The 26,045-nt window shown below is 45.1% G+C and overlaps 1 protein-coding gene across 6 annotated transcripts in view; it reads left to right on the forward strand.

Annotated features, from left to right (window-relative positions):
- The window catches only part of PNPLA7 (patatin like domain 7, lysophospholipase), a 428,589-nt gene that overhangs the window by 284,928 nt on the left and 117,616 nt on the right, over window positions 1-26,045 (forward strand). For all 6 annotated transcript variants that reach the window (XM_077836180.1, XM_077836185.1, XM_077836179.1 and 3 more), the window contains 4 exons: window positions 1,184-1,247; window positions 2,779-2,947; window positions 3,801-3,983; window positions 17,422-17,540. In XM_077836180.1, the coding sequence (XP_077692306.1) occupies window positions 1,184-1,247; window positions 2,779-2,947; window positions 3,801-3,983; window positions 17,422-17,540 (535 nt within the window). The remainder of the gene's footprint in view (window positions 1-1,183; window positions 1,248-2,778; window positions 2,948-3,800; window positions 3,984-17,421; window positions 17,541-26,045) is intronic.

Here is a 26,045-nt window from a genome sequence, read left to right on the forward strand (position 1 = left end):
TGTGGTCGTGACCACTAGGCCACGCTTCCCAATCAGACTCTGAGTGGAGACCATTACATACTGGTGGAGAACATGGGTAATCAATTCCAGCCCTGAGAGAAGAGGGGATTGACTGACGTAGGTGGCCAAACAGCCTGATTTAGAACAACATGGGCTGGCTGGCCAGTGATGATGGAGAACAGTCAATGGCTTGGTTGGTGGTCAGGGCACTTACCTGGGATGTGGGAGGTCCAGGTTCAAATCCCTGGATTGAATGAGATAAATTCTCTTTCTCTCTCTTTTCTCATTTTGACCAGAAATTTCTTCCAATTCAAAATATAAAATAAACAGGTATATGGCTGCAAAAAGTTTCTGTATTGACAAATTTGCATTTTCAGATTGAAAAACTGCTATGTTGAAAATTCATGACCAGCTCTAGTCAGGAGTGATGTGCATTAGCAAAGCTCTGGGACTTGGAGTTTATGGTAGGGTCATTGTAGGTTAACGTGAATCTTAGGAATGGAAGGGACTTTGAGAGGTCATCTAGTCCAGTCCCCTGCACTCATGGCAGGACTAAGTATTATCTAAACCATCCCTGACAGGAGATTGTGTAACCTGCTTTTAAAAATCTCCAATGAAGGAGATCCCACAGTCTCCCTATGTAATTTATTCCAGTGCTTAACCATCCTGACAGGAAGTTTTTCCTAATGTCCAACCTAAACCTCCCTTGCTGCAATTTAAGCCCATTGCTTCTTGTCCTATCCTCAGAGGTTAAGAAGAACAGTTTTTCTCCCTCCTCCTTGTAACAAACTTTTATGGAAGTGCTTAGTCAGAGCTATTTTCAGGAGCCGACCCTTCTATTCTGCCTTGACTCTAGTCCAGTGGTTCTCAACCAATTTACCATTGTGGGCTGTATATACAGCTCTCTGTGTTCTGTGGGCTGCATCCACACAATATACATATGCTACCTGTATGGCCCTGAGGATGTCACATGGGCCACAGCTGTGCACTGATTGGGCCACAAACAGCCCGCTGGACGTGGGTTGAGAACCACTGTGTCAGTGCTGTTGTCCCTTAGGATCTTGAAAGAATGTGGCTTCATGCTGCCTCTTGATAAAGTAGTTTGTATGTTCTTTTTTCTCTGAATGACTTGTCAGCAACCAGACGGCAGGTGTTCATGTATAACAATTTTTTATTTTCTTAGGTCCTGCTTTGCTGCTCACCAGTGATAATATCAAACAGCGGCTTGGTTCTGCTGCACTGGACAGGTAACCATTTCCCTTGACCCATTACTTACCGAACAATGCTAAGAAAGGCCCAAGAGGCACTTGTCTAAAAATCACACACTCAGCATGGGGAATGTAGTACCATTTGCTAAAATATATACATTCCCATCAAAAAATAAGTCAGGCATACTATCCTTTTAAAATAGAGCTAAGGTTTTTTTTTAACTTTATTTTCCACAGACTCTCATTTTTTACTTGTCAAGCATATGCTTTTGAAATAGTGTCAGGTTAATTATCCCTGTCCTTGAGTGAGTGGATGTTTTGTATTCATTTGTAAAAATGTCATGAAATGTCTGATTAATGTTCGGCAGAGGCATATCCTGGTTCTTCAGTGTGTGTGTATTTAATGGAACAAATAGCAGGAAAATAAATGGGTAAGAGAGCCTGTAAATGTTAGCTGAGACATAGACTGATATGAGGAACTTCTCAGTTACAAATCTGTTAGGCTTTCTTTTTGCTTAACTGCTTTGCTCAAATAGCTTAATTTCCAGTATTTTGTAGTGCTTGTGAATGTCCTTACCCAGCCAGCCTGTCTGGGAGTAGAGAACCCGGGACTTATCTGATTCTACAATAGAAACTTTGGTAAAGGCTCATTACAACTGGACCTTCTAGTCCAGCTTTTGGTTCTGAGAGCAGGATTCCTGAAAATGGCAGTACCCTGCTAGTTTACAAGAGTAAACCAGAAGAACAGTGCTGCTTGTTTGCAAAGCCTGTGATGACTGCAGAGTAGCTTAGCCCTGGATTTGTTATGGTTGTGACCGAACCCTGAAGGTTTTAGAAGTTTTGTCGATGCTGATCCAAACTTTATAAATGTTCCTGTCTGTCCTTCCCTCTAAGAGGCTCTGGCTTCCACCTCTTCCATGACCCCTATTAAAATTGCCAACCTTCCTCCTTCACTTCTTGAAGACCCTGTTGCAGAGCAGAGCTTCTCTGGTCGCATTGCATTCGAAGTGCACTTGCTCTGGGGCTCTGCAGAGAACATGACAATCCCAGGAACACGCACTGTTAGATTTGGGCAGTGGTCATGGTTTTCAGCTGCACCAAAGGCATCCTCAGAGGTAGCATAGGGGAGAGAAGGGCTGCAGGGAGGGTTCTTTGGCTGTGCGGGAACTCTACGGGAATTAATTTTATTCACATGTGAAGAGTGTCTCACATTTAACTTGGAGGATGGAGGAAGGTTTATTTTGGCTTCTGTTTTTTCCAGATCGGCTTTTCCCATACCAAGATGACAGTGGAGCTGAGCAGCTAGGATTCTAGCAGTGGTGCAGTGGGTGGAGGGACAGATGCCCCACTTCCCCATGATTAAGAAGAAAGTGTATTTTTAAAAAAGAATATTTAGCTAGATTAGGTTTCAGTCCTTACAGTCATTAGACGTGTCCCATTCAAAAATGTTTGGGTGACCCCAGCTTCTGTTTGTAGCTTCCAACATTTCCTCTGTGGCCTCAGTCCTCCACTCTGGCTGAATTCTTGCTGTGAATTGATGGTAATCGTTTTATTTGTTTGTGTCCCCCAGTATCCACGAGTACAGGCTATCTAGCTGGCTGGGGCAGCAGGAAGATATTCACCGTATTGTGCTCTACCAGTCTGACAGCACCCTTACTCCTTGGACACAACGCTGTATCCGACAGGCTGACTGCATCTTAATAGTGGGGTTGGGAGAACAGGAGCCCACTGTTGGAGAGGTGCGGAATGTCTTTCTTTTTATCTGAGGGTGGGGGCAAAATTGCAAAACAACCTATTGTGTGACTGAGGTGATAAGCAGCCTTTTTCTAGCTTTTTGTTTTATTGGATTTGAGACCCCTTGGGCATCAAATAGTGCAGCCAAACGGCTGAGAAATGGGCATTTTCATTATCAGTTCCCTGGAAGTTTCTTTGAACTCCTGGGAGTTTGGGGAAAGCTACCACCTACAATCTCTGTATACATCACCTCCTTGGCTTGTCTCAGTCTTGGAACAGAACTAGTGAGTAGATGGAGAATGGGAGTGCTGTAAGTGAAGCTATGATAATAATGAAAAGTAAAGAAGACAAGGAGGGAAGCAATGGAAGGAGAAAATATTTGAAAAAAGTGGCCTCGTGTAAAATAGGCTGAGAGCACAATAAGCAGCATTAAGCGTTTTTAAACTTTACTTTTTATCAGTGTGGGAGTAGATTTCATTTTATTTGAGCATTGTAGGTCCACCTTGTTTAGGTGTACAGTAGGCATTATATAGATATAGTGTTCAACTTGTTAACTTTAAACAGCTCTTCATAAGTCCCTGCTAATCTTCAAGCAGGGAAAAATTAACTAGCTAACATTAAGAGTAGCCATATACATGCAAAGGTGTAAATATATTAGCCTAAATTACCTTTGTCTGATTGGTCCTAGTATGCAGACTTCCACAGCTCTCTACATACACATATGAGGTGAGGAGCAAGATGGGAATGTGTAGGAAAGTAGAGGGGGTGTACTTTTGTAAGAAGTACTGTACTCTGTGACACTGGCCCTGAAGTAATGGATAACTGATTGTCTGACTGTGTGAGTGTAATGTGCTTCAGCTGGAAAGGATGCTGGAGAACACTGCAGTCCGAGCCCAGAAGCAGCTGATCTTGCTCCATAAAGAGGATGGGCCTCTCCCTTGCCGAACTGTGGAGTGGCTCAACATGAGGAGCTGGTGCTCAGCTCATCTTCACCTCCGCTGTCCCCGTCGAGTCTTTTCCCGGAGGAGCCTACCCAAGCTGGTAAGGGACACCTGCCCGTGTGTTGGTCTTCTGTCAGCACTTTCAGTCCTAGCAGCACATCTACTGTTCATTAAAGATAACCTGGGATAATGTCAGTGCATCGTGTTGTGACCAGCAGTTGGGAAAGGTATTACCAAGATATTGTCTCCATTAATCGAGGACCTAATTCACTGTAGAAACCTAGTAGAGATCCTTGGTTTACAGCTGATTTAGGGACTGAAGGATGTTTGTAGGGATTTTGATCTGTTGGAGCCAGTGAACGTGTATAGCTGTTATGTAGCCCTGCCACGGGCTGGTCCCCCAAGAGTCCTTTCAGGCCTTAATCACAGACTGCATCCACCCCAGATCTCCTTCATCACCATGTTTTCTTGTATTCTTCTAGCAGGCCACAGCCAGTAGTGCTATTCACGTCTACTTTCCGTCCATAGCCAGCCCTCCTTGCTTGCTTCTAGGGAAGGGAACTGTATTCGCACCATCTAGTCCTGCTGGCTTCAGCCTTTCTTCAGGCTCCCTGTTCTCCTGTCTGAGGAGAGATTAATAAGACTGGGACTTTTCAGCTTGGAAAAGAGGCGACTAAGGGGGGATATGATAGAGGTCGATAAAATCTTGAGTGGTATAGAGAAAGTAAATAAGGAAGTGTTATTTACTCCTCCTCATAATACAAGAACAAGGGACCACCAAATGAAATTAATAGGTAGCAGGTTTAAAACAAACACAGGAAAGTATTTTTTCATGCAACGCACTGTCAACCTCTGGAACTCCTTGCCAGAGGGTGTTGTGAAGGCCAATACTACAACAGGGTTCAAAAGGGAGCTTGATAGATTCATGGAAGATAGGTGCATCAATGGCTGTTAGCCAGGATGGGTAGGAATGGTGTCCCTAGCCTCTGTTTGTCAGAAGCTGGGATTGGGTGACAGGGCATGGATCACTTGATGATAACCTGTCTGTTCATTCCCTTTGGGACAGCTGCCATTGGCCACTGTCAGAGGACAAAAAGAAAAGGAGTACTTGTGGCACCTTAGAGACTAACAAATTTATTTGAGCATAAGCTTTCGTGAGCTTTCATGCATCCGATGAAGTGAGCTGTAGCTCATGAAAGCTTAGGCTCAAATTTGTTAGTCTCTAAGGTGCCACAAGTCCTCCTTTTCTTTTTGCGAATACAGACTAACAGGGCTGCTCCTCTGAAACCTGTCGGAGGACAGGATACTGGGCTTGATGGACCTTTGGGCTGACCCCATATGGCCATTCTTATGTTCCCCCAGCACTACCGTCCTGCCTGCTTATATAGTCCTAGCTGATGGGGGTACTTCTGCCCAATTAGCCCCTCAGCTGTATCTCTATTCAGTTAATTGGCCGCCTCTGCCAACTATCTGTCTTCCAGTTAGGTCCCAATTAATATAGCCTGGTGGTGATAGAGTGACAGGGTGCTGCGTTAGTACCAGACTCAGTACACTAGCTTACACGCCCTTAGTGTTATCAGAAGGCTCTCAGTGTTTGAGGAGAGGGTGCAGAGAGCCAAGCAGGCTGAAATCCTGCATAAATTGAGGGACTTCTTTGTGGAATACAAGAATGAGGCTTTCAGATGGTTAGTTGTGACTAGTTGCATTTTCTTAGAGGTTGAGTTCAACATTTGATGTTTTCGTTCCTGTTTTTTTTTTTTTTTTACTTATTTATTTTTTGTAGGGGGATGGGTGGGAGGAGGAAGGAATGTCATGACTTTATCTTTCCCAAGAAGTTGCACAGTGCGTATCTTGTCATGCAGGGCAATTGCACATTCTCAACTCAGTGGAAGAGGGAGTCTTTTAAACATGTGATCAGAACTGGTGGCCACCTTAATGCAATGAAGGCCGAGTAGCTGTTTCTCTTACAAATTCCCTGAGCCTCCAGGTTTTGTAACAAAATGTCAGAACAATGGTAAATGGCATCAATGTGAAGCTTGGTTGTATATCATGGGGTTTTGCCTAGTTGAAGTTGTAGTGAAGGAAGTGACTTATTTTGCAGGCAGGTCCATCTTTAAAGTGGATAAACTGGTGTAGTGTTAGAAAGCGAGAGAGAGTTTCAGGTCTATTTAGCTGTTCATTTAGGGATCAGTTCTATCCTATTGATTACACTGGGAGCTCTTAGTGCTCTGCAACTTTGAAAATTAGGCCACCTCTCTTTAGTACCTAAATGTGGGTTATATGCCTAATATTTTGACCGTATCCTCTTTGCCTCAGTGTCCCTGTTTATAGATGAAAATGTGATAGTGCAAAATGTTATTATTTCCCTATGTTTGGCTGGCAAGCCTTCCCTTAGTTTATTTGTTGACCTAGGTCCCCTCTTTAAATACCAGGGAAGCTAACATCCCTTAACACTGGTTGTTTTGAAATGTTGGCGGAAACAGGCTTGTGGGCTTCGCTCTGATTATGACATCTAAAATAAAACTTAAATCCTGCTCAGTTTGTTTAATTATTTTGTTAAGGACACAAGCTGAGCCAATTCTCTGTGTGTCTGAAGGTGTAATCTGTCAGCCATGTCTAGGAAGGAGGGATGAGGACATGTTTGTGCCTTCTTGTCCTTTGGTTCACTCCCCTCTCCACATGGTTCTCCATAATGGACAAATGAGTTCTAGAGACAATTATCCAAGGTTGCAACCTTTAATTTCCTTTATCTCCTATCCCTGACAAGGTACTTGCAAGCTACAAGGTCAAAGGATTACCCAGATACTGCCACCATGCTAAAAGCCATGCAGCATTGTCTGAATATCAGGGCTATAAAGCATGTTCCTCCATCCATAACTTTCTATGGAATGTATTTTTTTCATAGACTCACAAAAGTCAGAGGCTTCAGAGCAGTTGGGAGCCTGAAATCTTTGAGCAGGCTCTAGCTCTTGGGGGGGTACGCTGTTGTCTGTTCTGGCACCTGTTCTCCTGGGAGACTGCATGTCTTCGATTGACCTCTCTCATACGGATCTCTGCTGCCAAGTACAGGATTCAGACCCACTGATTAAGGGCCAGCCCCCCTCATCTGTTGCTGCTTGGATGAGTCTTGTAAGTCCATCTGGGTCTGTTCCTAATTGCATTGTGTCTGTAAGGGATTAGGGAACATATCAATGAAGAAGAGAAATATTTGGCTTTTGCCTGTAAGTTAGTTGTCTTCAATTATGCTTGTGCAGCATCTGTGGCCGACCCTGTATTGGTCAGCATTAATACTAACGTAAACATTTTTAGAGGGAAGCAAACATACGCACTTCAATTTTCTTATATTTTAAAAAGGAACTTTCATTATTTTTAGCTGTGTAAATTACAGCCTTCTGGGTGGGAATTTGTGAGTGGGTCTTCGACACTTCAATATGAACAGCTTTGGTCTACCTTCTGATCTTCCAGGAGAAAACCCACCCACCAGATGTGAGTCATAATATTCCTATGATCTTTACCTCCTACATACAGACAGTACCAATTGTGCAAGTGCAACTGTTGACAAACCTGGCATTAAAATCATTGCTTGTATTAAAGCCCAGACTCTTAATATCGTAGTAACATCATGTCTGTGGTTACTGCTCTCCACATCTACCATTTTTCTGCCTTCCCCCATTTTGGCTTATGAACTCTGAATGCAACTTATGGAAGTATAGAATCATCGAATATCAGGATTGGAAGAGACCTCAGGAGGTCATCTAGTCCCATCTCCTGCTCAAACCAGGACCAATCCCCAACTAAATCATCATTTGCTTTTATTTACATCTTGCACACTGCGGTTTCTCTTCAGGAAGAAACTCAAGAATCTTACTAAGCTCAGTAATTAATTGGTAGAGAGCTGTTGTGTTGGCTCATCAGCCCAGAGTTGAAGCTGTTTAGCAGGACCTTCCAATTGCTCATTTTGCTGTGAATCTGATGCATCTCCGACAAATCCAGGGTGGATTTGATAGCTGCTTTCAACTACCTGAAAGGGGTTTCCAAAGAGGATGAATCTAGACTGTTCTCAGTGGTAGCAGATGACAGAATGAGGAGTAATGGTCTCAAGTTGCAGTGGGGAAGGCTTAGGTTGGATATTAGAAAAAACGTTTTCACTAGGAGGGTGGTGAAGCACTGGAATGTGTTACCTAGGGAGGGGGTGGAGTCTCCTTCTGTCATAAATGTAAAGGGAAGGGTAACCACCTTTCGGTATACAGTGCTATAAAATCACCCCTGGCCAGAGGCAAAACCCTTTCACCTGTAAAGGATTAAGAAGCTAAGATAACCTCGCTGGCACATGACCTAAAATGACCAATGAGGGGATAAGATGCTTTCAAATCTGAAGGGGGGGAACAAAGGGTTTGTCTGTCCGTGTGATGCTTTTGCGGGGAACAGATCAGGAATTCAGCCTTACAACTCCTGTTAAGTTAGTAAGTAATCTAGCTAGAAATTCGTTAGATTTCCTTTTGTTTAATGGCTGGTAAAATAAGCTGTGCTGGATGGAATGTATATTCCTGTTTTTGTGTCTTTTTGTAACTTAAGGTTTTGCCTAGAGGGATTCTCTTATGTTGAATTTGATTACCATCCTGATTTGACAGAGGTGATCCTTTTACCTTTTCTTTAATTAAAATTCTTCTTTTAAGAACCTGATTGATTTTTTTATTGTTCTTAAGATCCAAGGGTTTGGGTCTGTTTTCACCTGTACAAATTGGTGAGGATTCTTACCAAGCCTTCCCCAGGAAAGGGGGTGTAGAGCTTGGGGGGATATTTTGAGGGAAGACGTCTCCAAGAGGGCTCTTTCCCTGTTCTTTGTTTAAAACGCTTGGTGGTGGCAGCATACGGTTCAAGGACAAGGCAAAGTTTGTACCTTGGGGAAGTTCTTAACCTAAGCTGGTAAGAATAAGCTTAGGGGGTCTTTCATGCAGGTCCCCACATCTGTACCCTAGAGTTCAGAGTGGGGAAGGAACCATGACACCTACCTAAGAGGATTTTAAGGTCAGGCTTGACAAAGCCCTGGCTGGGATGATTTAGTTGGGGATTGGCCCTGCTTTGAGCAGGGGGTTGGACTAGATGACCTCCTGAGGTCCCTTCCAACCCGGATATTCTATGATTCTATGATTCTCTTCATGTTTTTATCAGATGCTTGAGTTCTATTCTGGGTGGGAGGGGTAGTGTTAATGTGTGAGTGAAAGCTTCTGTTTTTCATCTAGTAGTGTCCGTACGGGTTCTCCACTCTAGGTTTGCTAGGACCCCCTTCGCCTTTGATTAGAGATTTATTAAAGCAATGTCTGTTCGGCTTGCGTGTGTGCCCTAGTCAGCCTTGTGCCCCTTGCCGTTGTTATATAGCACTGCGTGGGTGAAGCACCCTCAGTTCCTCAACCGCCTCGACCTTAGATGGAGCCCTGGCAGTTGTTCCCATTGAGATTTCCTCAACTTGTCCTCATTTCTTATTCTAATAGTTAGTCTGAGGGCTTGTCTCCACTTACCAGGGGATTGACGCTCAGCAGTTGATCTGCCCGGGTTCGATTTAGTGGGTCTAGTGAAGACCCACTAAATCGACTGCCGATCACTCTCCCGTCAACTCCAGTACTCCACCGGCACAAGAAGCATAAGGTAAGTCGACAGGAGAATTTCTCCCATCAACCCAGCATGGTGTAGACACTGCAATAAGTCGACCTAAGGTTCGTCGACTCCAGTTAAGCTATTCTGGAGTAGCTGGAGTTGCATAACTTAGGTCAACTTAGCCCCATAATGTAGACCTGCCCTTAGTAGCTCTTAGCATTAGACTAATTAGTTGTAAGTAGTAGTAGTTTAAGTGTCCTAGTTTAAAAAAATGTTTATTTTTCTTTCATGTATGTTATATATTATGGATACTAGTTAGCAGTTCTTGTTCACTGGGAGGTTATGTCTGGTTCTTCCAGCTTCAAACATTGTCTGTCATGCCAGGAAAAATGAAGAACTTCATTTCCTCATGATGGAGAGCTTTCTGTGCCCGGCTTCTGATCCATGCCAAGGGGCACCCCCTGTACTCTGGTCTCTGAGCAAATCTGCTGCGTCCACAATATTGGAGCCCCATATCTCTGGGTCATCTAAGAGGAGACCCAAGACTCCTCTCATAATTCCTCAAAGGACAATGCCCTTGGATCACCAGGTAGAGAATCTACCTCAAAAAAGCCAAGGTTGTCAGTGTCTTCAACCACTAAGGCACCATCTGCTCTCCAGTCAGGTACCCACGAGGTGGCTGGTTTCTCCAATACCCAGGGCACTGCTAGATTGAAAGATGGCAAAGCCTTGGTCTGGAGAGATTGCACTGTTAGCAGACTGAGGTGGCAAGAAGAGCGCTTCTGCTTCCTTGCTACGGAAGAAACCCACTTGGGCTCCAAAGTTATGCTCAGAATAAAAAAGGACAAAGCCAGAGTCATCCTAACAGTTCCGACCCGGCCCAGATTTCTTACCTGATTCAGCTGACCGTTTGCTCTCAATCACTCTCCACGCTGCTCCTCATCTCCTCTCCCAGGAAAGCGAGATGATCCTTCACCTCAGTCTCGCAGTGCTTCATCTCAAACTATGGTTGATGGTTCACAGGCAACCTGCTCAGAGGATGCAAAATGAATACTGTTGCGCAGCAGAAAGCAGTCCACTCGCTGCACGTACTCTCAAAAATGGACGAGATTTGTCTGTTAGTGTGACTTCAAACATATGTCACCAATGACCTCATTGCCACTGGATATACTGGACTATATCCTAACTCTAAAAAGCTTGGGACTTTTGATGAACTCCATAAGAGTTTACCTGGCAGCTATAATGGCTTTCTACCCCCCAATAAAGGGTTTTTCTGTCTTTGCCCACCCAACCACAGCGAGATTCCTCAGGGGACTTGAAAACCTCTACATGCGAGTCCAATGCCCTACTCCTGTTTGGAACCTCAGTCTAGTTCTTAAATGTCTCACAGGACCCCCGTTTGAACCAATAGCTACCTGCGCAATGCTCCATTCCTGATAGCCATCACGTTGGCACAGCAGGTTGGGGAACTAGGAGGCCTGATTACATGCCCCCCTTTCACAGCAGTTTTTAAGGACACGGACAAGGCCGTGCTGCAACCCCCTCAAAAATTTTACCCAAAGTTTCTTCCAAGTTTCATATTAACCAACCCATTTACCTGCCTGTTTTCCACGCCACACTGCATCTAGATAACCAGGAGGCATCCTGGTTGTCTAGATGAAGTCAGGAGAGCCCTGGCCTTCTATCTGGATAGGACAAAGTCCTTCAGAACGACCCACAAGTTGTTTGTCTCTGTGGCAGATAGGTCAAAAGGGTCTGCAATCTCTAATCAGAGGCTTTCCAAGTGGAGATCAGCCTGCATTAATTCTTGCTACAAATCTTTCAATATTCAAACACCTTTGAATATATACACTCATTCTTTTAGGTCCATTTTCACATCTATGGCATTCCTCAAGAATGTGTCCATTATTGAAATACGTAAAGCTGCTACTTGCTCACTGAACACGATGTTATAACTCACAACTCTGCTGCAGATACTGTGTTTGATTTGGCTGTACTTTTTTTGATACTGGACTCCAAAGTCTCCCCCACTTTAGAGGGAACTGCTCAGAAATCACTAGAGTGCAGCACCCATAAGGACACTGCTGAAAGAAGAAATGGTTACTCATCCTGTGCAATCACTGGTTATTCAAGATGTGGCCCCCTGCAGGTGCTCAACCTCCTGTCCTCCTTCCCCTCTGCTTCAGAGTTCTTTGCTGTGGAGCTTGGCGTTAGAGAAGGAACTGTGGGTGGTTATATAACAATGGAACAGGGCACAAGACTGACTAGCATGCATGCAAAGGTGACACAGACCCTGCTATGAAAAATCTCCAATCAGTACACACCTAGATTGGAGCTCCCGTAGGGACACACGTCTCAAAGAACCACAGTTACTGCACAGGGTGAGTAACCATTTCTTCTGTGAAAGGTTTTACATTTGGACTTGTCTGATAACTTAGGGTTGTTTTGTCCTGCAATATTGAGAGCTGAAGAAATACGGTAAACAAACCATACGGGACACATTAAGATACCAGCAAAAACAACAAGGAGTCCTTGTGGCACCTTAGAGACTAACAAATTTACTTGGGCATAAGCTTTCCTGGGTTAAAACCCACTTCATCAGATGGTAAGGCAACTCCCATCTTTTCACGTGCTGTAATGTATGTACCTGCCTGCTGTATTTTTCACTCCATGCATCTGATGAAGTGGGTTTTAACCCACGAAAGCGTATGCCCAGATAAATGTGTTAGTCTCTAAGGTGCCACAAGGACTCATCGTTGTTTCTGCTGGTACAGACTAACACGGCTACCCCTCTGAAACCTATTAAGACACTGTTATTATTATTTATCCAAATCCAGAGAAGGTTCAGCTTCAAAGCTGAATCAAACTTGGTGATTTCTCTTTCAAATACAGCTGCTCACATTTATATCTACAGTAAAGTTAATCAGATATTTAGATACAAAAAAAGGTCTTTAAGGATAAATATTTAAAGAATTCTTTTCATGAATAAATACATACACTATTTCCCAATGACTTTTCATGGTTTTGGAAATCTCTGACAGTACTACTATAACCATTCTATAGGTATTAAGAGTGGATTTCAAATAAAGAAACTTTACATGTGTAAGAAAAATAGTTATTGATGATTTCAGGGCAGCTCTGCTCGCTGCTTTTCTGCTTAACTGGTCTTGGAATGTCTAACTATATATTTCCAAACACTGATGCACTGATGAGGTGCAGTGGAAAAACAAAGGCAGCATTTGGCCTAGTTTGGAGTACAGTGCCATTGGAATTCATATTCAGCTGCCAGCTACTTTGTTTTGCTATGTCATGGATGTTCTGCACCTGAGCACTTACTGTTGTTTCATATATGTTAATTCATACCCAGATGTCTAACACATTTATTCTTAAATGAATGTTTCTTCATCATTATCCCCCAATGTGGCAGCTCCAGTTGGATTTTATCACATATCACAATTTATGTCACAATGATTAGAGCACCAGTGTGGGAATATTGTGTGTCCTTAATTTCCCCTGCTGTCTGTGCATTATTCCCTTCTTTCATTAACTGTGTAGGGGCAGGTATTCATAGAATCACAGAATATCAGAGTTGGAAGGGACCTCTGGAGGTCATCTAGTCCAACCCCCTGCCCAGAGTAGGACCAATCCCCAACTAAATCATCCCAGCCAGGGCTTTGTCAAGCCTGACCTTAAAAACCTCTAAGGAAGGGATTCCACCACCTCCCTAGAGAACGCATTCCAGTGTTTCACCACCCTCCTAGGGAAAAAGTTTTTCCTAATATCCAACCTAAATCTCCCCCACTGCAACTTGAGACCATTACTCCTTGTCCTGCAATCTGCTATCACTGAGAATAGTCTAGATCCATCCTCTTTGGATCCACCTTCCAGGTAGTTAAAAGCAGCTATCAAATCCCCCCTCATTCTTCTCTTCTGCAGACTAAACAATCCCAGTTCCCTCAGCCTCTCCTCATAAGTCATGTGTTCCAGACCCCTAATCATTTTTGTTGCCCTCCACTGGACTCTCTCCAATTTTTCCACATCCTTCTTGTAGTGTGGGGCCCAAAGCTGGACACAGTACTCCAGATGAGGCCTCACCAATGTCGAATAGAGAGGAACGATCACGTCCCTCGATCTGCTGGCAATGCCCCTACTTATACACCCCAAAATACCATTGGCCTTCTTGGCAACAAGGGCACACTGTTGACTCATATCCAGCTTCTCGTCCACTGTAACCCTTAGGTCCTTCTCTGCAGAACTGCTGCCTAGCCATTTGGTCCCTAGTCTGTAGCAGTGCATTGGGTTCTTCCGTCCTAAGTGCAGGACTCTGCCCTTGTCCTTGTTGAACCTCATCAGATTTCTTTTGGCCCAATCCTCCAATTTGTCTAGGTCCCTCTGTATCCTATCCCTACCGTCCAGCGTATTTACCACTCCTCCCAGTTTAGTGTCATCCGCAAACTTGCTGAGGGTGCAATCCACACCATCCTGCAGATCATTAATGAAGATATTGAACAAAACCCATTTGTGTAAATTTCTTTGTTTGATAGAGAGCATTGCAGGGTTGGTGGAGTGAGAAGTCTTATATAAAAAGGATTTCTCTAGTTATATGCAAAATATTTTTTAAAATTTGATCTTTAGCTTATGCCTTCTGGGATTTGGGGAGAGAGATGGAAAGACAGTGTCCAGAAGAAGACCAGGCAGAGGGAGGAGAGGATGAAAGAGACAGAGAAAACAAACAAGTTGGAAAGGCACACACACACAAAGAGGTGCAATGGCATTGCCATTAATCGGGACACTTAATGTGATCACTGAAACATGTTCTTTATATTCTAAGGTGGGAGTGTCAGAGATTGAAATAATGTTGTGAACTAGCCCCCTGTTGAGGCAGTAATTTACAATCCCGATTAAAGTCTCAAAGCACACCCCAAAGCACTAGATCATTGGAGGTCTGGATAAATGAGGTTAACATGTTGGCTGTTTTTCACTATTACCAATGCGGGGGGAAGACCAGGGAGACTAAGAGTGCATCTACACTGCACCCTTCTTTCAGCAGTATGTAATGTTCAAACATGGGCAGTTCCCCGAGTATATGTAACAACAGCAGTGTAGATCCATGGTCCCCAAACTGTGGAGTGTGGAGGAACGTTCTGGGGGAACACTGCACAGCGGGGCCCAGCCCAGCCCCCACAGAGGGCAGGGAGGGAAAACCGCCCAGCCCCGCTTTGTCCCCAGCTCTGCTCCAGCCAAGCACAGCCTCTTTTATTCCAGTGTAAAAATACTCTAAAAGCATTTAAATAGATGCTGGGTAGAAAAGTGCTTTCAGTGTATCCGTACCTTCCTTGGCTCTAGGTACTGAGTGTCCCCTTCTCCCTGGGCAACCCTTTGCCAGGTAATTAGAGAGCCAGCAAGAAGGCTTCCCCCACTACCTGAACCCACTATTTATTAGTCCCTTTGTTTTCTGGGGACAGAACCTTGATCCAGATGAGTGAGATTTGCAGAAGTGATAAGAGATGTTTGCAATATCCCAGCTGCACTGTGCTTGCCATAAAATTAAAGCAACTTTAATTTGTGTAATTTCTCCCATGCCAAAGGCATCTCCAGGTGCTTCCCAGAGTTAAATAATAAATGGCCGAGGGAAAAAAGGAATGTAAAGATACATGCAGGGGAGGGGAGAGATTTTCAGATAAAAAGAAATGGAGGAGAGCTGATGAAGCAGAGGAACAGGGGAGTTTTTCTGTGCAGCTGAAGCTGCAGATGAGGTGGTGGTTGCCTGAGCAGTGACAAGACAGTATAGAGGCAAACATTCAGTGAGGGAATGAGCAGAGAAGAGGGGTAAGGACAGGGTAGGTGATGGGGCCTCACCTTGGAGCAGTGTTCTGAAACAAATGGGGAGAATTTGAGGTTGGGGTAAAGTTGTTGCACTTATTTGTACAAGTGTGAATTTGGTTAGCAGTACCATGCACATACTAGTGACCTTGAACTTGGTGAGCCTATATTGAAAATTATTGTAAGAACTGTGGCAACAGGAGATGTAGGTCTGAATGAGGATCCGAGCAGTGGTGGACACAGGTATTGTTCCACAGATACTAAAAAGCAGATACACGGGTACAGAAAAAGTGAAAGGGGAATAGTTGAGGATCAGAGGTAAAGCCCAAGTGTACAAATTGAAGGCATGTGAAAGGTCTGGGAAGAGGAGATTTATAGCGTGCCCCTAGGTTGCTTGTAGGATTGTTTTTCAGGGACACTTGAAGTGGTAAGGCATGTTATTGTTAGTGAAATTAGACATTTGTTACTATTTTGAACAATTGAAGCTCTACAAATTGAGGTCCCTGTCCAGGACAGGAATGTTCCTAGTGGTGATAATTGGTAGCTCCTTGAAGAATGAAGTCTCTGTTCAAACACACGTGATCTTCCTCCCAACGGCAGCTTCCTCATTTAGAGTATACCTTAGCTGCCAGTGAAGGTGTTATTGTAGCATGCGTAGATGGAGCAAGATGAAAACTAGCCTGGGTAACCATAGCAGTAAAGACCAGTGGCACAGGCTTCAGCACAGGTTAGCAACTTGAGGATGTATCCAAGGTCCCTGGTGGGCCTGTACTCGGGCTAGCTGCCCAAGTACAAGCCCGTGCCATCATGTCTTCACTTGTGTTGTTCCTTGTGTGTGACCCCAAGAGCACCTTCATGCCCTCTGGCAGGGGGCCCACTGTACAGTAACTCATATCAGGCCTGACACACTGAAACCCAACACACTGTCATCATAATATATATCCAAAGGATATCTTGTACGGTATCATATGTAAACTGGTGACACATGATGTATATACAAGTTGTGTATAATGAATTATGTATGTGCTGGAAGTATGTTCTTCAGATGTGTTTGTACGGCAGTGCATAAACCCAGCCTACCCTAAACAAAGGAATGTGCATTGACCTGTCTGTCCGACTTGCTTGCAGGCAGAGGACAATGAAAGCACATTTACATGTAAGATAATCACAGCAATCAAGTTAAAAAGGGGAAAATAGCTTAGTGAGCACGCTAGGGGACAGAGTCTGTATCCCCAGGAAGTCTCCCTGGCTCTTGAGGAAAGACAATGGACTTTGGGGAAATATAAGGAGACCAGAAAGATACTCTAGTTGTCCATTATTTAGGGAACAAAGGAGACAGCACCCTCTGATTCTGTGAACATTGGATCCTCTTGCCAGAAGGATTGGAGATGCTGGTAGCTTGATGTAAGTGAGAAAGCTGTTTAGGCAAAGTTAGTAGTAGACATTGGAAAGCATGTTTCATATTATTTTGTTTGTAGCCATGCCTGTTCTTTTACTCTTGCTAAGTATCACTTAAATTTCTATTCTTTGTTAATAAATGCATTTTTAGTTGTACTATAAATCATCTCAGTGCTGTTATATTGAAGTCAGTGTGAGTCTTTAGTTAAGCTAGCAGACTGGTGTGTGCTGTGTCTCTTTTGGAGACAGGGACCTTAACTTCTGTGAGTGACTGGGGAGAGGGACAGGACGCTCCAGGGAGATGTGTCTGGGGAACTCAGGAATGTGGGGATCACTGTTACCTGCAAGACAGGGTTTAGACTGCTAGAGACTTGAGGAGTTGGCTAGCAAGGCAGAAAGGCTGGAGTTTCAGGGAGCTGACACACATGCTAATCTTCAGCAAAGTTCATGCTCACACTTGCTAAGGCAGAGTGGTAACATGGTGGCTTGCAGTTCTGGAAGAGAGCATCTAGTGGTAGCCAGATTAAAACCAGCATGCGGATCCTACCCATGCTACAGTTATACCTTCACTTGAACCCACCTAACACAGGTAATAAAAATAGTGAAGATTTGGCTACTGTTACAGTGCTAGCTTTAATCTAGCTATGTCTGCCTACTTCCTAATGGCTCATTGCACATGTGTGATAAACCATGCTCTAAATTGCCCTTTTTCTGCCCTGCAGATAGAAATGTATGAACGAGTATTTCAGAAACCACCAGACCGTCACTCTGACTTCTCTCGACTAGCCCGTGTTTTGACTGGAAATGCTGTGGCCCTAGTGCTCGGAGGTGGTGGAGCCAGGTAAGTCCCATAAGGTTGTTCTGTGTACCCTGAAAAGGCCTCTGTCCTACTGGTCAGGCCCTGTGGGCCGCAATGGCCACAGTAAAAAGAAAAGGAGTACTTGTGGCACCTTAGAGACTAACAAATTTATTTGAGCATAAGCTTTCGTGAGCTACATCTCACTTCATTGGATGCATGCAGTGGAAAATACAGTGGGGAGATTTTATATACACAGAGAAGAAGAAACAATGGGTGTTACCATACACACTGTAACCAGAGTGATCAGGTAAGGTGAGCTATTACTAGCAGGAGAGGGGAAAAAAACAAACCCTTTTGTAGTGATAATCAAGGTGGGCCATTTCCAGCAGTTGACAAGAATGTGTGAGGAACAGTGGGGGAGGAGGGAGAATAAACATGGGGAAATAGTTTTACTTTGTGTAATGACCCTTCCACTCCCAGTCTTTATTCAAGCTTAAGTTAATTGTATCCAGTTTGCAAATTAATTCCAATTCAGCAGTTTCTCGTTGGAGTCTGTTTTTGAAGTCTTTTTGTTGTAATATTGCGACTTTTAGGTCAGAGATAAGTGACCAGAGAGATTGAAGTGTTCTCCGACTGGTTTTTGAATGTTATAATTCTTGATATCTGATTTGTGTCCATTTATTCTTTTACGTAGAAACTGTCCGGTTTGGCCAATGTACGTGGCAGTGGGGCATTGCTGGCACATGATGGCATATATCACACTGGTAGATGAGCAGGTGAACGAGCCTCTGATAGTGTGGCTGATGTGATTAGGCCCTATGATGGTGTCCCCTGACTAGATATGTGGACACAGTTGGCAACGGGCTTTGTTGCAAGGATAGGTTCCTGGGTTAGTGTTTTTGTTGTGTGGTGTGTGTTTGCTAGTGAGTATTTGCTTCAGGTTGGGGGGCTGTCTGTAAGCAAGGACTAGCCTGTCTCCCAAGATCTGGGAGAGTGATGGGTCGTCCTTCAGGATAGGATGTAGATCCTTGATGATACGTTGGAGAGATTTTAGTTGGGGGCTGAAGGTGATGGCTAGTGGCGTTCTGTTATTATCTTTGTTGGGCCTGTCCTGTAGTAGGTGACTTCTGGGTACTCTTCTGGCTCTGTCAATTTGTTTCTTCACTTCAGCAGGTGGGTATTGTAGTTGTAAGAATGCTTGATAGAGATCTTGTAGGTGTTTGTCGCTGTCTAAGGGGTTGCAGCAAATGCGGTTGTATCGTAAAGTTTGGCTGTAGACAATGGATTGTGTGGTCTGGATGAAAGCTGGAGGCATGTAGGTAGGAATAGCGGTCAGTAGGTTTCCGGTATAGGGTGGTGTTTATGTGACCATCGCTTATTAGCGCAGTAGTGTCCAGGAAGTGGATCTCTTGTGTGGACTGGACCAGGCTGAGGTTGATGGTGGGACGGAAATTGTTGAAATCATGGTGGAATTCCTCAAGGGCCTTATGTACCATCGCTTTGCAGAGTGTGTTTGCACACTGTGGGTTTGTAAATGGTGCTGCTGCAAGGACAGGAGGGGATTGGACTGTAGAGCGGATGAGCTGATTTTTTTGAAAGACACCTCTGAACAATATAAGCTGCTAGTAACAAGTCCCTTATTTCACAATCCTTACTACTCTTTCGAGCAGTGTCTCTATGGGTGCTCCGCTGGAGCTGTGTCTGTGTCCCTGTGCTTCTGATCAGAGATCTCTTGGTAGCCATGTCTGTTTGGCCCACACATGCACCCTCCCTCCCTCATGCTCTGCCTTGAGGCTAAGTAGCGCTGCACAGGCAAACCACCCTCAGTTCCTTCTCAACTGCCCCTGGCTAGATACAGAGTAATTAGCAGTCTGTTCATGGATACTTTACCTCTTTACAAGTCTTTCTCTTGGATATTATTAGTGTTTTCGTTCGCCCTTTCTTCTTTGTTTGATAGGGTTTTCTTTCCTATTCAAAAAAAAATTTTAAATTATTTTTAAAGGTTGACTCCCCCCCACCCACCCACCCACAGATTGTCCCCAGCAAGGGGCATGCTTGGCTTCCCCCAGTTTTAAGCGGTGCCTCTCCTGCAGGAAGGCCACACCAGTAACAGATGGACATTTCCACTGCATCCATTGCCTCAGGCAGGCCCTCATTCCCCAGAAGTGTGCTTTTTGACAAGAGCTGAAAGCCAGATCCCCAAAAAACGGGAAATAAAACTGAAATTACTCCTTATGGAGGGATCTTTTCAACCTGTGTCCAATCCAGGTCCTGAGCCATCGCCACAGCCTTCTACCTTCAAAGAGGGTGAACCAAGAGAAAAAACCTTCAGATTCCCCATGCAAGACCTCCACAAAAAGAGCTACGAGCCCTCACAATGAGTCCTGAACTATCCAGAGATTCACGGCACGTTCAGTCATTTCAGTGCTGACAGCACCGATGGCTTCTAAGCATGGTACCCACAAATTGCTTGGGACTTCCATTTCAGACACCGCTAGTAAGCCTAAGGACCCTATGGGCACAGGCACTAAAGCAGCGGTACCTCCTGTCAGAGACAGGAACATAGACCATATCATCTCTGTGAAGATGGCACCAGTATGGAAGCCCTCAGTACCAATGAATTAGTAGGGAAAGCAAAAGTGGATGGGAACCTGGGAGGCAGTGACCATGAGATGGTTGAGTTCAGGATCCTAACACAAGGAAGAAAGGAGAGCAGCAGAATATGGACCCTGGACTTCAGAAAAGCAGACTTTGACTCCCTGTGGGAACTGATGGGCAGGATCCCCTGGGAGAATATAACATGAAGGGGGAAAGGAGTCCAGGAGAGTTGGCTGTATTTTAAAGAATCCTTATTGAGGTTACAGGGACAACCCATCCCGATGTGTAGAAAGATTCATAGATTCATAGATTCATAGATATTTAGGTCAGAAGGGACCATTATGATCATCTAGTCTGACCTCCTGCACAACGCAGGCCACAGAATTTCACCCACCACTCCTACAAAAAAAAAACCTCACACCTATATCTGTGCTATTGAAGTCCTCAAATTGTAGTTTAAAGACCTCAAGGAGCAGAGAATCCTCCAGCAAGTGACCCGTGCCCCATGCTACAGAGGAAGGCGAAAAACCTCCAGGGCCTCTTCCAATTTGCCCTGGAGGAAAATTCCTTCCCGACCCCAAATATGGCGATCAGCTAAACCCTGAGCATATGGGCAAGATTCATCAGCCAGATACTACAGAAAATTCTTTCCCAGAAAATTCTTTCCCAGGTAACTTGGATCTTACCCCATCTAAAACCCATCACAGGCCATTGGGCCTATTTACCATGAATATTTAATTACCAAAACCATGTTATCCCATCATACCATCTCCTCCATAAACTTATCGAGTTTAATCTTAAAGCAAGATAGATCTTTTGCCCCCACTACTTCCCTCGGAAGGCTATTCCAAAACTTCACTCCTCTGATGGTTAGAAACCTTCGTCTAATTTCTAATCTAAATTTCCTAGTGGCCAGTTTATATCCATTTGTTCTTGTGTCCACATTGGTACTGAGTTTAAATAATTAAAGGAAAGGATAGTAAATTAAAGGAAAGGATAGTAAACATGGCGATCGGGGGAATAGTAAACAGTCAGTGTGGATTCACCAAGGGCAAGTCATGTCTGACTAATCTAATTGCCTTCTATGATGAGATAGCTGGCTCTGTGGATGAGGGGAAAGCAGTGGATGTGTTATTCCTTGACTTTAGCAAAGCTTTTGACACGGTCTCCCACAGTATTCTTGCCAGCAAGTTAAAGAAGAATGGGCTGGATGAATGGACTATAAGGTGGATAGAAAGCTGGCTAGATTGTCGGGCTCAACGGGTAGTGATCAATGGCTCCATGTCTAGTTGGCAGCCGGTATCAAGTGGAGTGCCCCAAGGGTCGGTCCTGGGGCCGGTTTTGTTCAATATCTTCATTAATGATCTGGAGCATGGCGTGGAGTGCACCCTCAGTAAGTTTGCAGATGACACTAAACTGGGAGGAGAGGTAGATACGCTGGAGGGTAGGGATAGGATACAGAGGGACCTAGACAAATAAGAGGCTTGGACCAAAAGAAATCTGATGAGGTTCAACAAGGACAAGTGCAGAGTGCTGCACTTAGGACGGAAGAATTCCATGCACCACTACAGACAAGGGACCGAATGGCTGGGCAACAGTTCTGCAGAAAAGGACCTAGGGGTTACAGTGGACGAGAAGCTGGATGTGAGTCAACAGTGTGCCCTTGTTGCCAAGAAGGCTAATGGCATTTTAGGCTGTATAAGTAAGGGCATTGCCAGCAGACAGAGGGACGTGATCATTCCCCTTTATTCAGCATTGGTGAGGCCTCATCCCTGAGTACTGTGTCCAGTTTTGAGCCCCACACTACAAGAAGTATGTTGAAAAATTGGAAAGAGTCCAGCAGAGGGCAACAAAAATGATTAGGGGACTGGAACACATGATTTATGAGGAGAGGCTGAGGGAACTGGGATTATTTAGTCTGCGGAAGAGAAGAATGAGGGGGGATTTGATAGCTGCTTTCAACTACCTGAAAGGGGGTTCCAAAGAGGATGGATCTAGACTGTTCTCAGTGGTAGCAAATGACAGAACAAGGAGTAATGGTCTCAAGTTGCAGTGGGGGAGGTTTAGGTTGGATATTAGGAAAAACTTTTTCACTAGGAGGGTGGTGAAGCACTGGAATGGGTTACCTAGGGAGGTGGTGGAATCTTCTTCCTTAAAGGTTTTTAAGGTCAGGCTTGACAAAGCCCTGGGTGGGATGATTTAATTGGGGATTGGTCCTGCTTTGAGCAGAGGGTTGGACTAGATGACCTCCTGAGGTCCCTTCCAACCCTGATATTCTATGAGTCTATGACCTCTAAACAGCCCTCATTGGACTGCTCATTGCGGCAAAGATTGCGGTTTTCTCGGTACCTGCGTGTCAACACCGACAAACTCTGCCAGTACCAATTTACCATGGCACCATAGGAATTTCAGTTGTCCTTAAGGACCTTGCGGTATCTGAGACCCCAAAGTTCCATTTACTCAGTACCAGGGCCCTGGTACTGGGTGCATCTTGAACCCCAGAGTCACTACTGGTACCAAGCTCTTCACCTCTAGTCTCCTTGTCTGCTTCGCCAATATCCAGCAGAGACTCAGTGACCAGAAGGATGTTCTCTCTTGGCGCTCTCATTATGCTTCCTCCCACCATCTACCTGGACCTTCCCAGACACACCTTCACTCTGGACCTCAAGCCCCATTGTATGATCATCCATGCCCTTTCCACCGCTCCAGTGGCTTTATTGGGATCTGTGGGCGGTCTACAGGCACCATAAATCCTGGGCACCTAGTGTCACCCATTGAGAGTCTGTGAGGCGCTCTCCTTCAGCCTGCATATCTAGAACCTCAGAACCTCCTGAGAAAATTTTTGAGCAGCAGGAGATCTGACTAGAAGAGGAGGCCACGCCGCAAACTAATTTCTCTTTCTCTCCTCCAGACGAGGCAGTGATGCCTCCACTGTCCATGGCAGACGATTTCAGGCTCTTTCAGGATTTTACAAAGAGGGTGACAGATGCACTTCTGATCCCTCTCAGGAGGTGAAGGACACTCAACATAAGTTGCTGGATGTATTACACACCTCCTCCTCCTCGAGGGTCGCCCTCCCCATCAGTGTGGTGCTTTTGAATCCCGCTCAATTCATATGGCAAACACCAGCATCGGTCACACTAACGTGCTAAAGGGCTGATTAAAAAATACTATGTACCCCCCAAGGATGTGGGATTTCTTTTTTTCCCACCCTCCACCTAATTCCATTATGTTAGATGCAGTGAAGTTCTGTGGCCGCCAACATCACTCAAAATACACCCCCTTGCGATGGGGACTGGAAAAGGCTGGACTTGTTTAGTAGGAAGGCCTATTCTTCCACGACCTTGCAATTTAGAATTGCAAACTACCAGGCCTTAACAGCCAAATATGATCATATGAACTACACCAAATTTAACACCTTTATTGACCACCTTCCAGAGTCACAACAGGAACAATTTCAGGCCATTAGGGCATTTAGAGGTGAAAACAGCACCCCAGACCACACTAGATGCTGCAGATATAGTGGCCTGCTTGATTTCAACAGGGGTCGTGATGCAGCAGGCATGGTGGTTGCATCTTTTGGGGCTGCCGAAGGAGGTACAGATGACAGTCGAGGACCTCCCTTTTGAAGGTTCCAAATTGTTTGCAGATAAGACCAATGTATCGCTTGACACTCTTAAAGACTTCAGGGCCAAACTATGGTTACTGGGGATCTATACACCTGGACAGAAAAGGAAATTTAGTCATAGTGTAAAAAGTCCAAATTTCAGAGGTGTAAACCATTAGACCCTCAGTCCTCAACATCACAACCTTCCCCTCCGAAACACCAGTTTTGATGTTGAGGCCCAGAGAGACCACTCCCTGCAACTTTCTGACCTCTCACATCCCTTTGGATGCCACGTTGCTCTGTTCCAAAATTGGGAACACATAACAACCAACAGATGGGTTCTGGAGATTATCTCTAATGAGTATTCTATTCATTTCACACACACTCCTGCCCTCCCTTCCCATCTCTCTTAAGGGACCCTTCTCATGAGAGACTGTTAAGACAGGAAATAGATCACCTCATACGCCTGGGCATAGGTGCCGACTTCCCCTCTGACCTATGGGTGCTCAACCCCACCCCTGCACCACCCTCGCCCTGCCCCAATTCCACCCCCTTCCCCAAGTCCCCGCCCCTGCCCTGCCTCTTTACTGCCTCCTCCCCCAAGCGTGCTGCGTCCCCACTCCTCCCCCGCCCTCCCAGAATGTCCTAAGCACAGCCACACAGCTGTTAGGCGGGGGGCGGGAAGCACTGGGTGGGGGGAGGAGTTGGGACGCAGCATGCTTGGGGGAGGAGGAGGCGAGGAGGGGGTGGAGGCAGGAGGAGCTTGGCTGCTGGTGGGTGCGGAGTACCTGCTAATTTTTCCCCGTGGGTGCTCCAGCCCCAAAGCACCCATGGAGTTGGTGCCTATGCACCTGGGAGCCATCGAAACCATATCAGTACATTTCAGAGGCAAGGGTTTTTATTCCCGATATTTCCTTTTCCCCAAGAAAAAGGGAGGTTGGGAACCCATACTGGACTTCAGAGCACTAAACAAATACATGAAGACTTAAAAATGCAAGATGGTCACACTAGCAGCAAGTATTCCATCTCTGGAACAGGGAGGTTAGTTCTTGGCCCTCGGCCACGAGGATGCATATTTCCACACATCCATTCTACTATCCCACAGATGATTCTTCAGGTTTACCCTAGGTCAGGACCATTACCAGTACAGAATACTCCCTGTCAGCCTCTCAACGGCTCTTAGCGTATTCTCCAAGGTCCTCTCCATAGTAACGGCTCATCTATGCACCTTGGGGATCAAGATTTACCCATGCTTGGCTGGCTGTCTCCTCAGGGCCTGCTCCTTTAAAGATGCCCTACAGATCATGCATGGAACTATGGACTTACTCACAAAGCTGGGTCTACAAATCAATGTCCAAAAATTGACCTTAACGCCAGTAAAGTACTTGGAGTTTACAGGGGCCGATCTCAACTTACGGCAAGTGAGAGCACTCCTCCCTCCACAAGGATTCCATAGCCTGACTATGCTCATAGAGACAATTCATGCCAGCCCACAAATATCAGCCAGACTTTGCCTCCAGCTTCTAGGACACATGCCGGCAGATGCGTTCGTAATATCTCATGTCAGACTACACATGAGGGGTCTACAGGCATGGTTTAGATCTGTTTACAGACCAAAAAAGACAGGTTAGACAAACCTCTCTCACCCTCTAGTGTCAAACACTCCCTGGATTGGAGGAAAGATCCAACAATTGTCTGTCTGGGGGTCCCATTCACACAATTACCACCCCCGACATTGCTTCTAATTGTGGATGCATCCCTAATTGGCTGGAGAGCGAATTTCAACAACCTCAAGACTCAGGGCAAGTGGTCACCCTTGGAGACAACTCTCCACATCAACCTCCTCTAACTCAGATTGGTCAGAAATGCTTATGCTCACTTTCCTCCACTGATCAGACAACGTGGTGTTTGTGTATTACTAAATTGTCAAGGGGTGCCAGATCATCCTTCCTGTGTCCAGAAGCACTAAAGCTATGGAATTGCTGCATTCCCCACAATGTTTAAATATCAGCAGCCTACCTACCGGGAGTGCAGAACATAACAGCGGACAGCCTCAATTGAAGTTCTCACACAACCACAAGTGGGAAATGAACCCAACAGTGCACCAGAGCATATTCTATCAGTGGGGGACCCCAAAAATAGACTTGTTCACTACTTACCTGAACAGGAAATGCCCACTCTATTGCTCCAGAGCTGACCTCCAGAAACACTCATTAGTTTTAAAGAGCCTGATTAGAACACCTTTTGAACCTATGGCCACTTGTTCCCTTACATATCTATTGATGAAGATGGCATCTCTGGTGGCCATCGCCTTGGCCAGGAGACTAGGAGAGATAGTGGCA

The sequence above is a fragment of the Eretmochelys imbricata genome, chromosome 16, assembly GCF_965152235.1.
Source record: "Eretmochelys imbricata isolate rEreImb1 chromosome 16, rEreImb1.hap1, whole genome shotgun sequence".
Taxonomy (NCBI): Eukaryota; Metazoa; Chordata; order Testudines; family Cheloniidae; genus Eretmochelys; species Eretmochelys imbricata.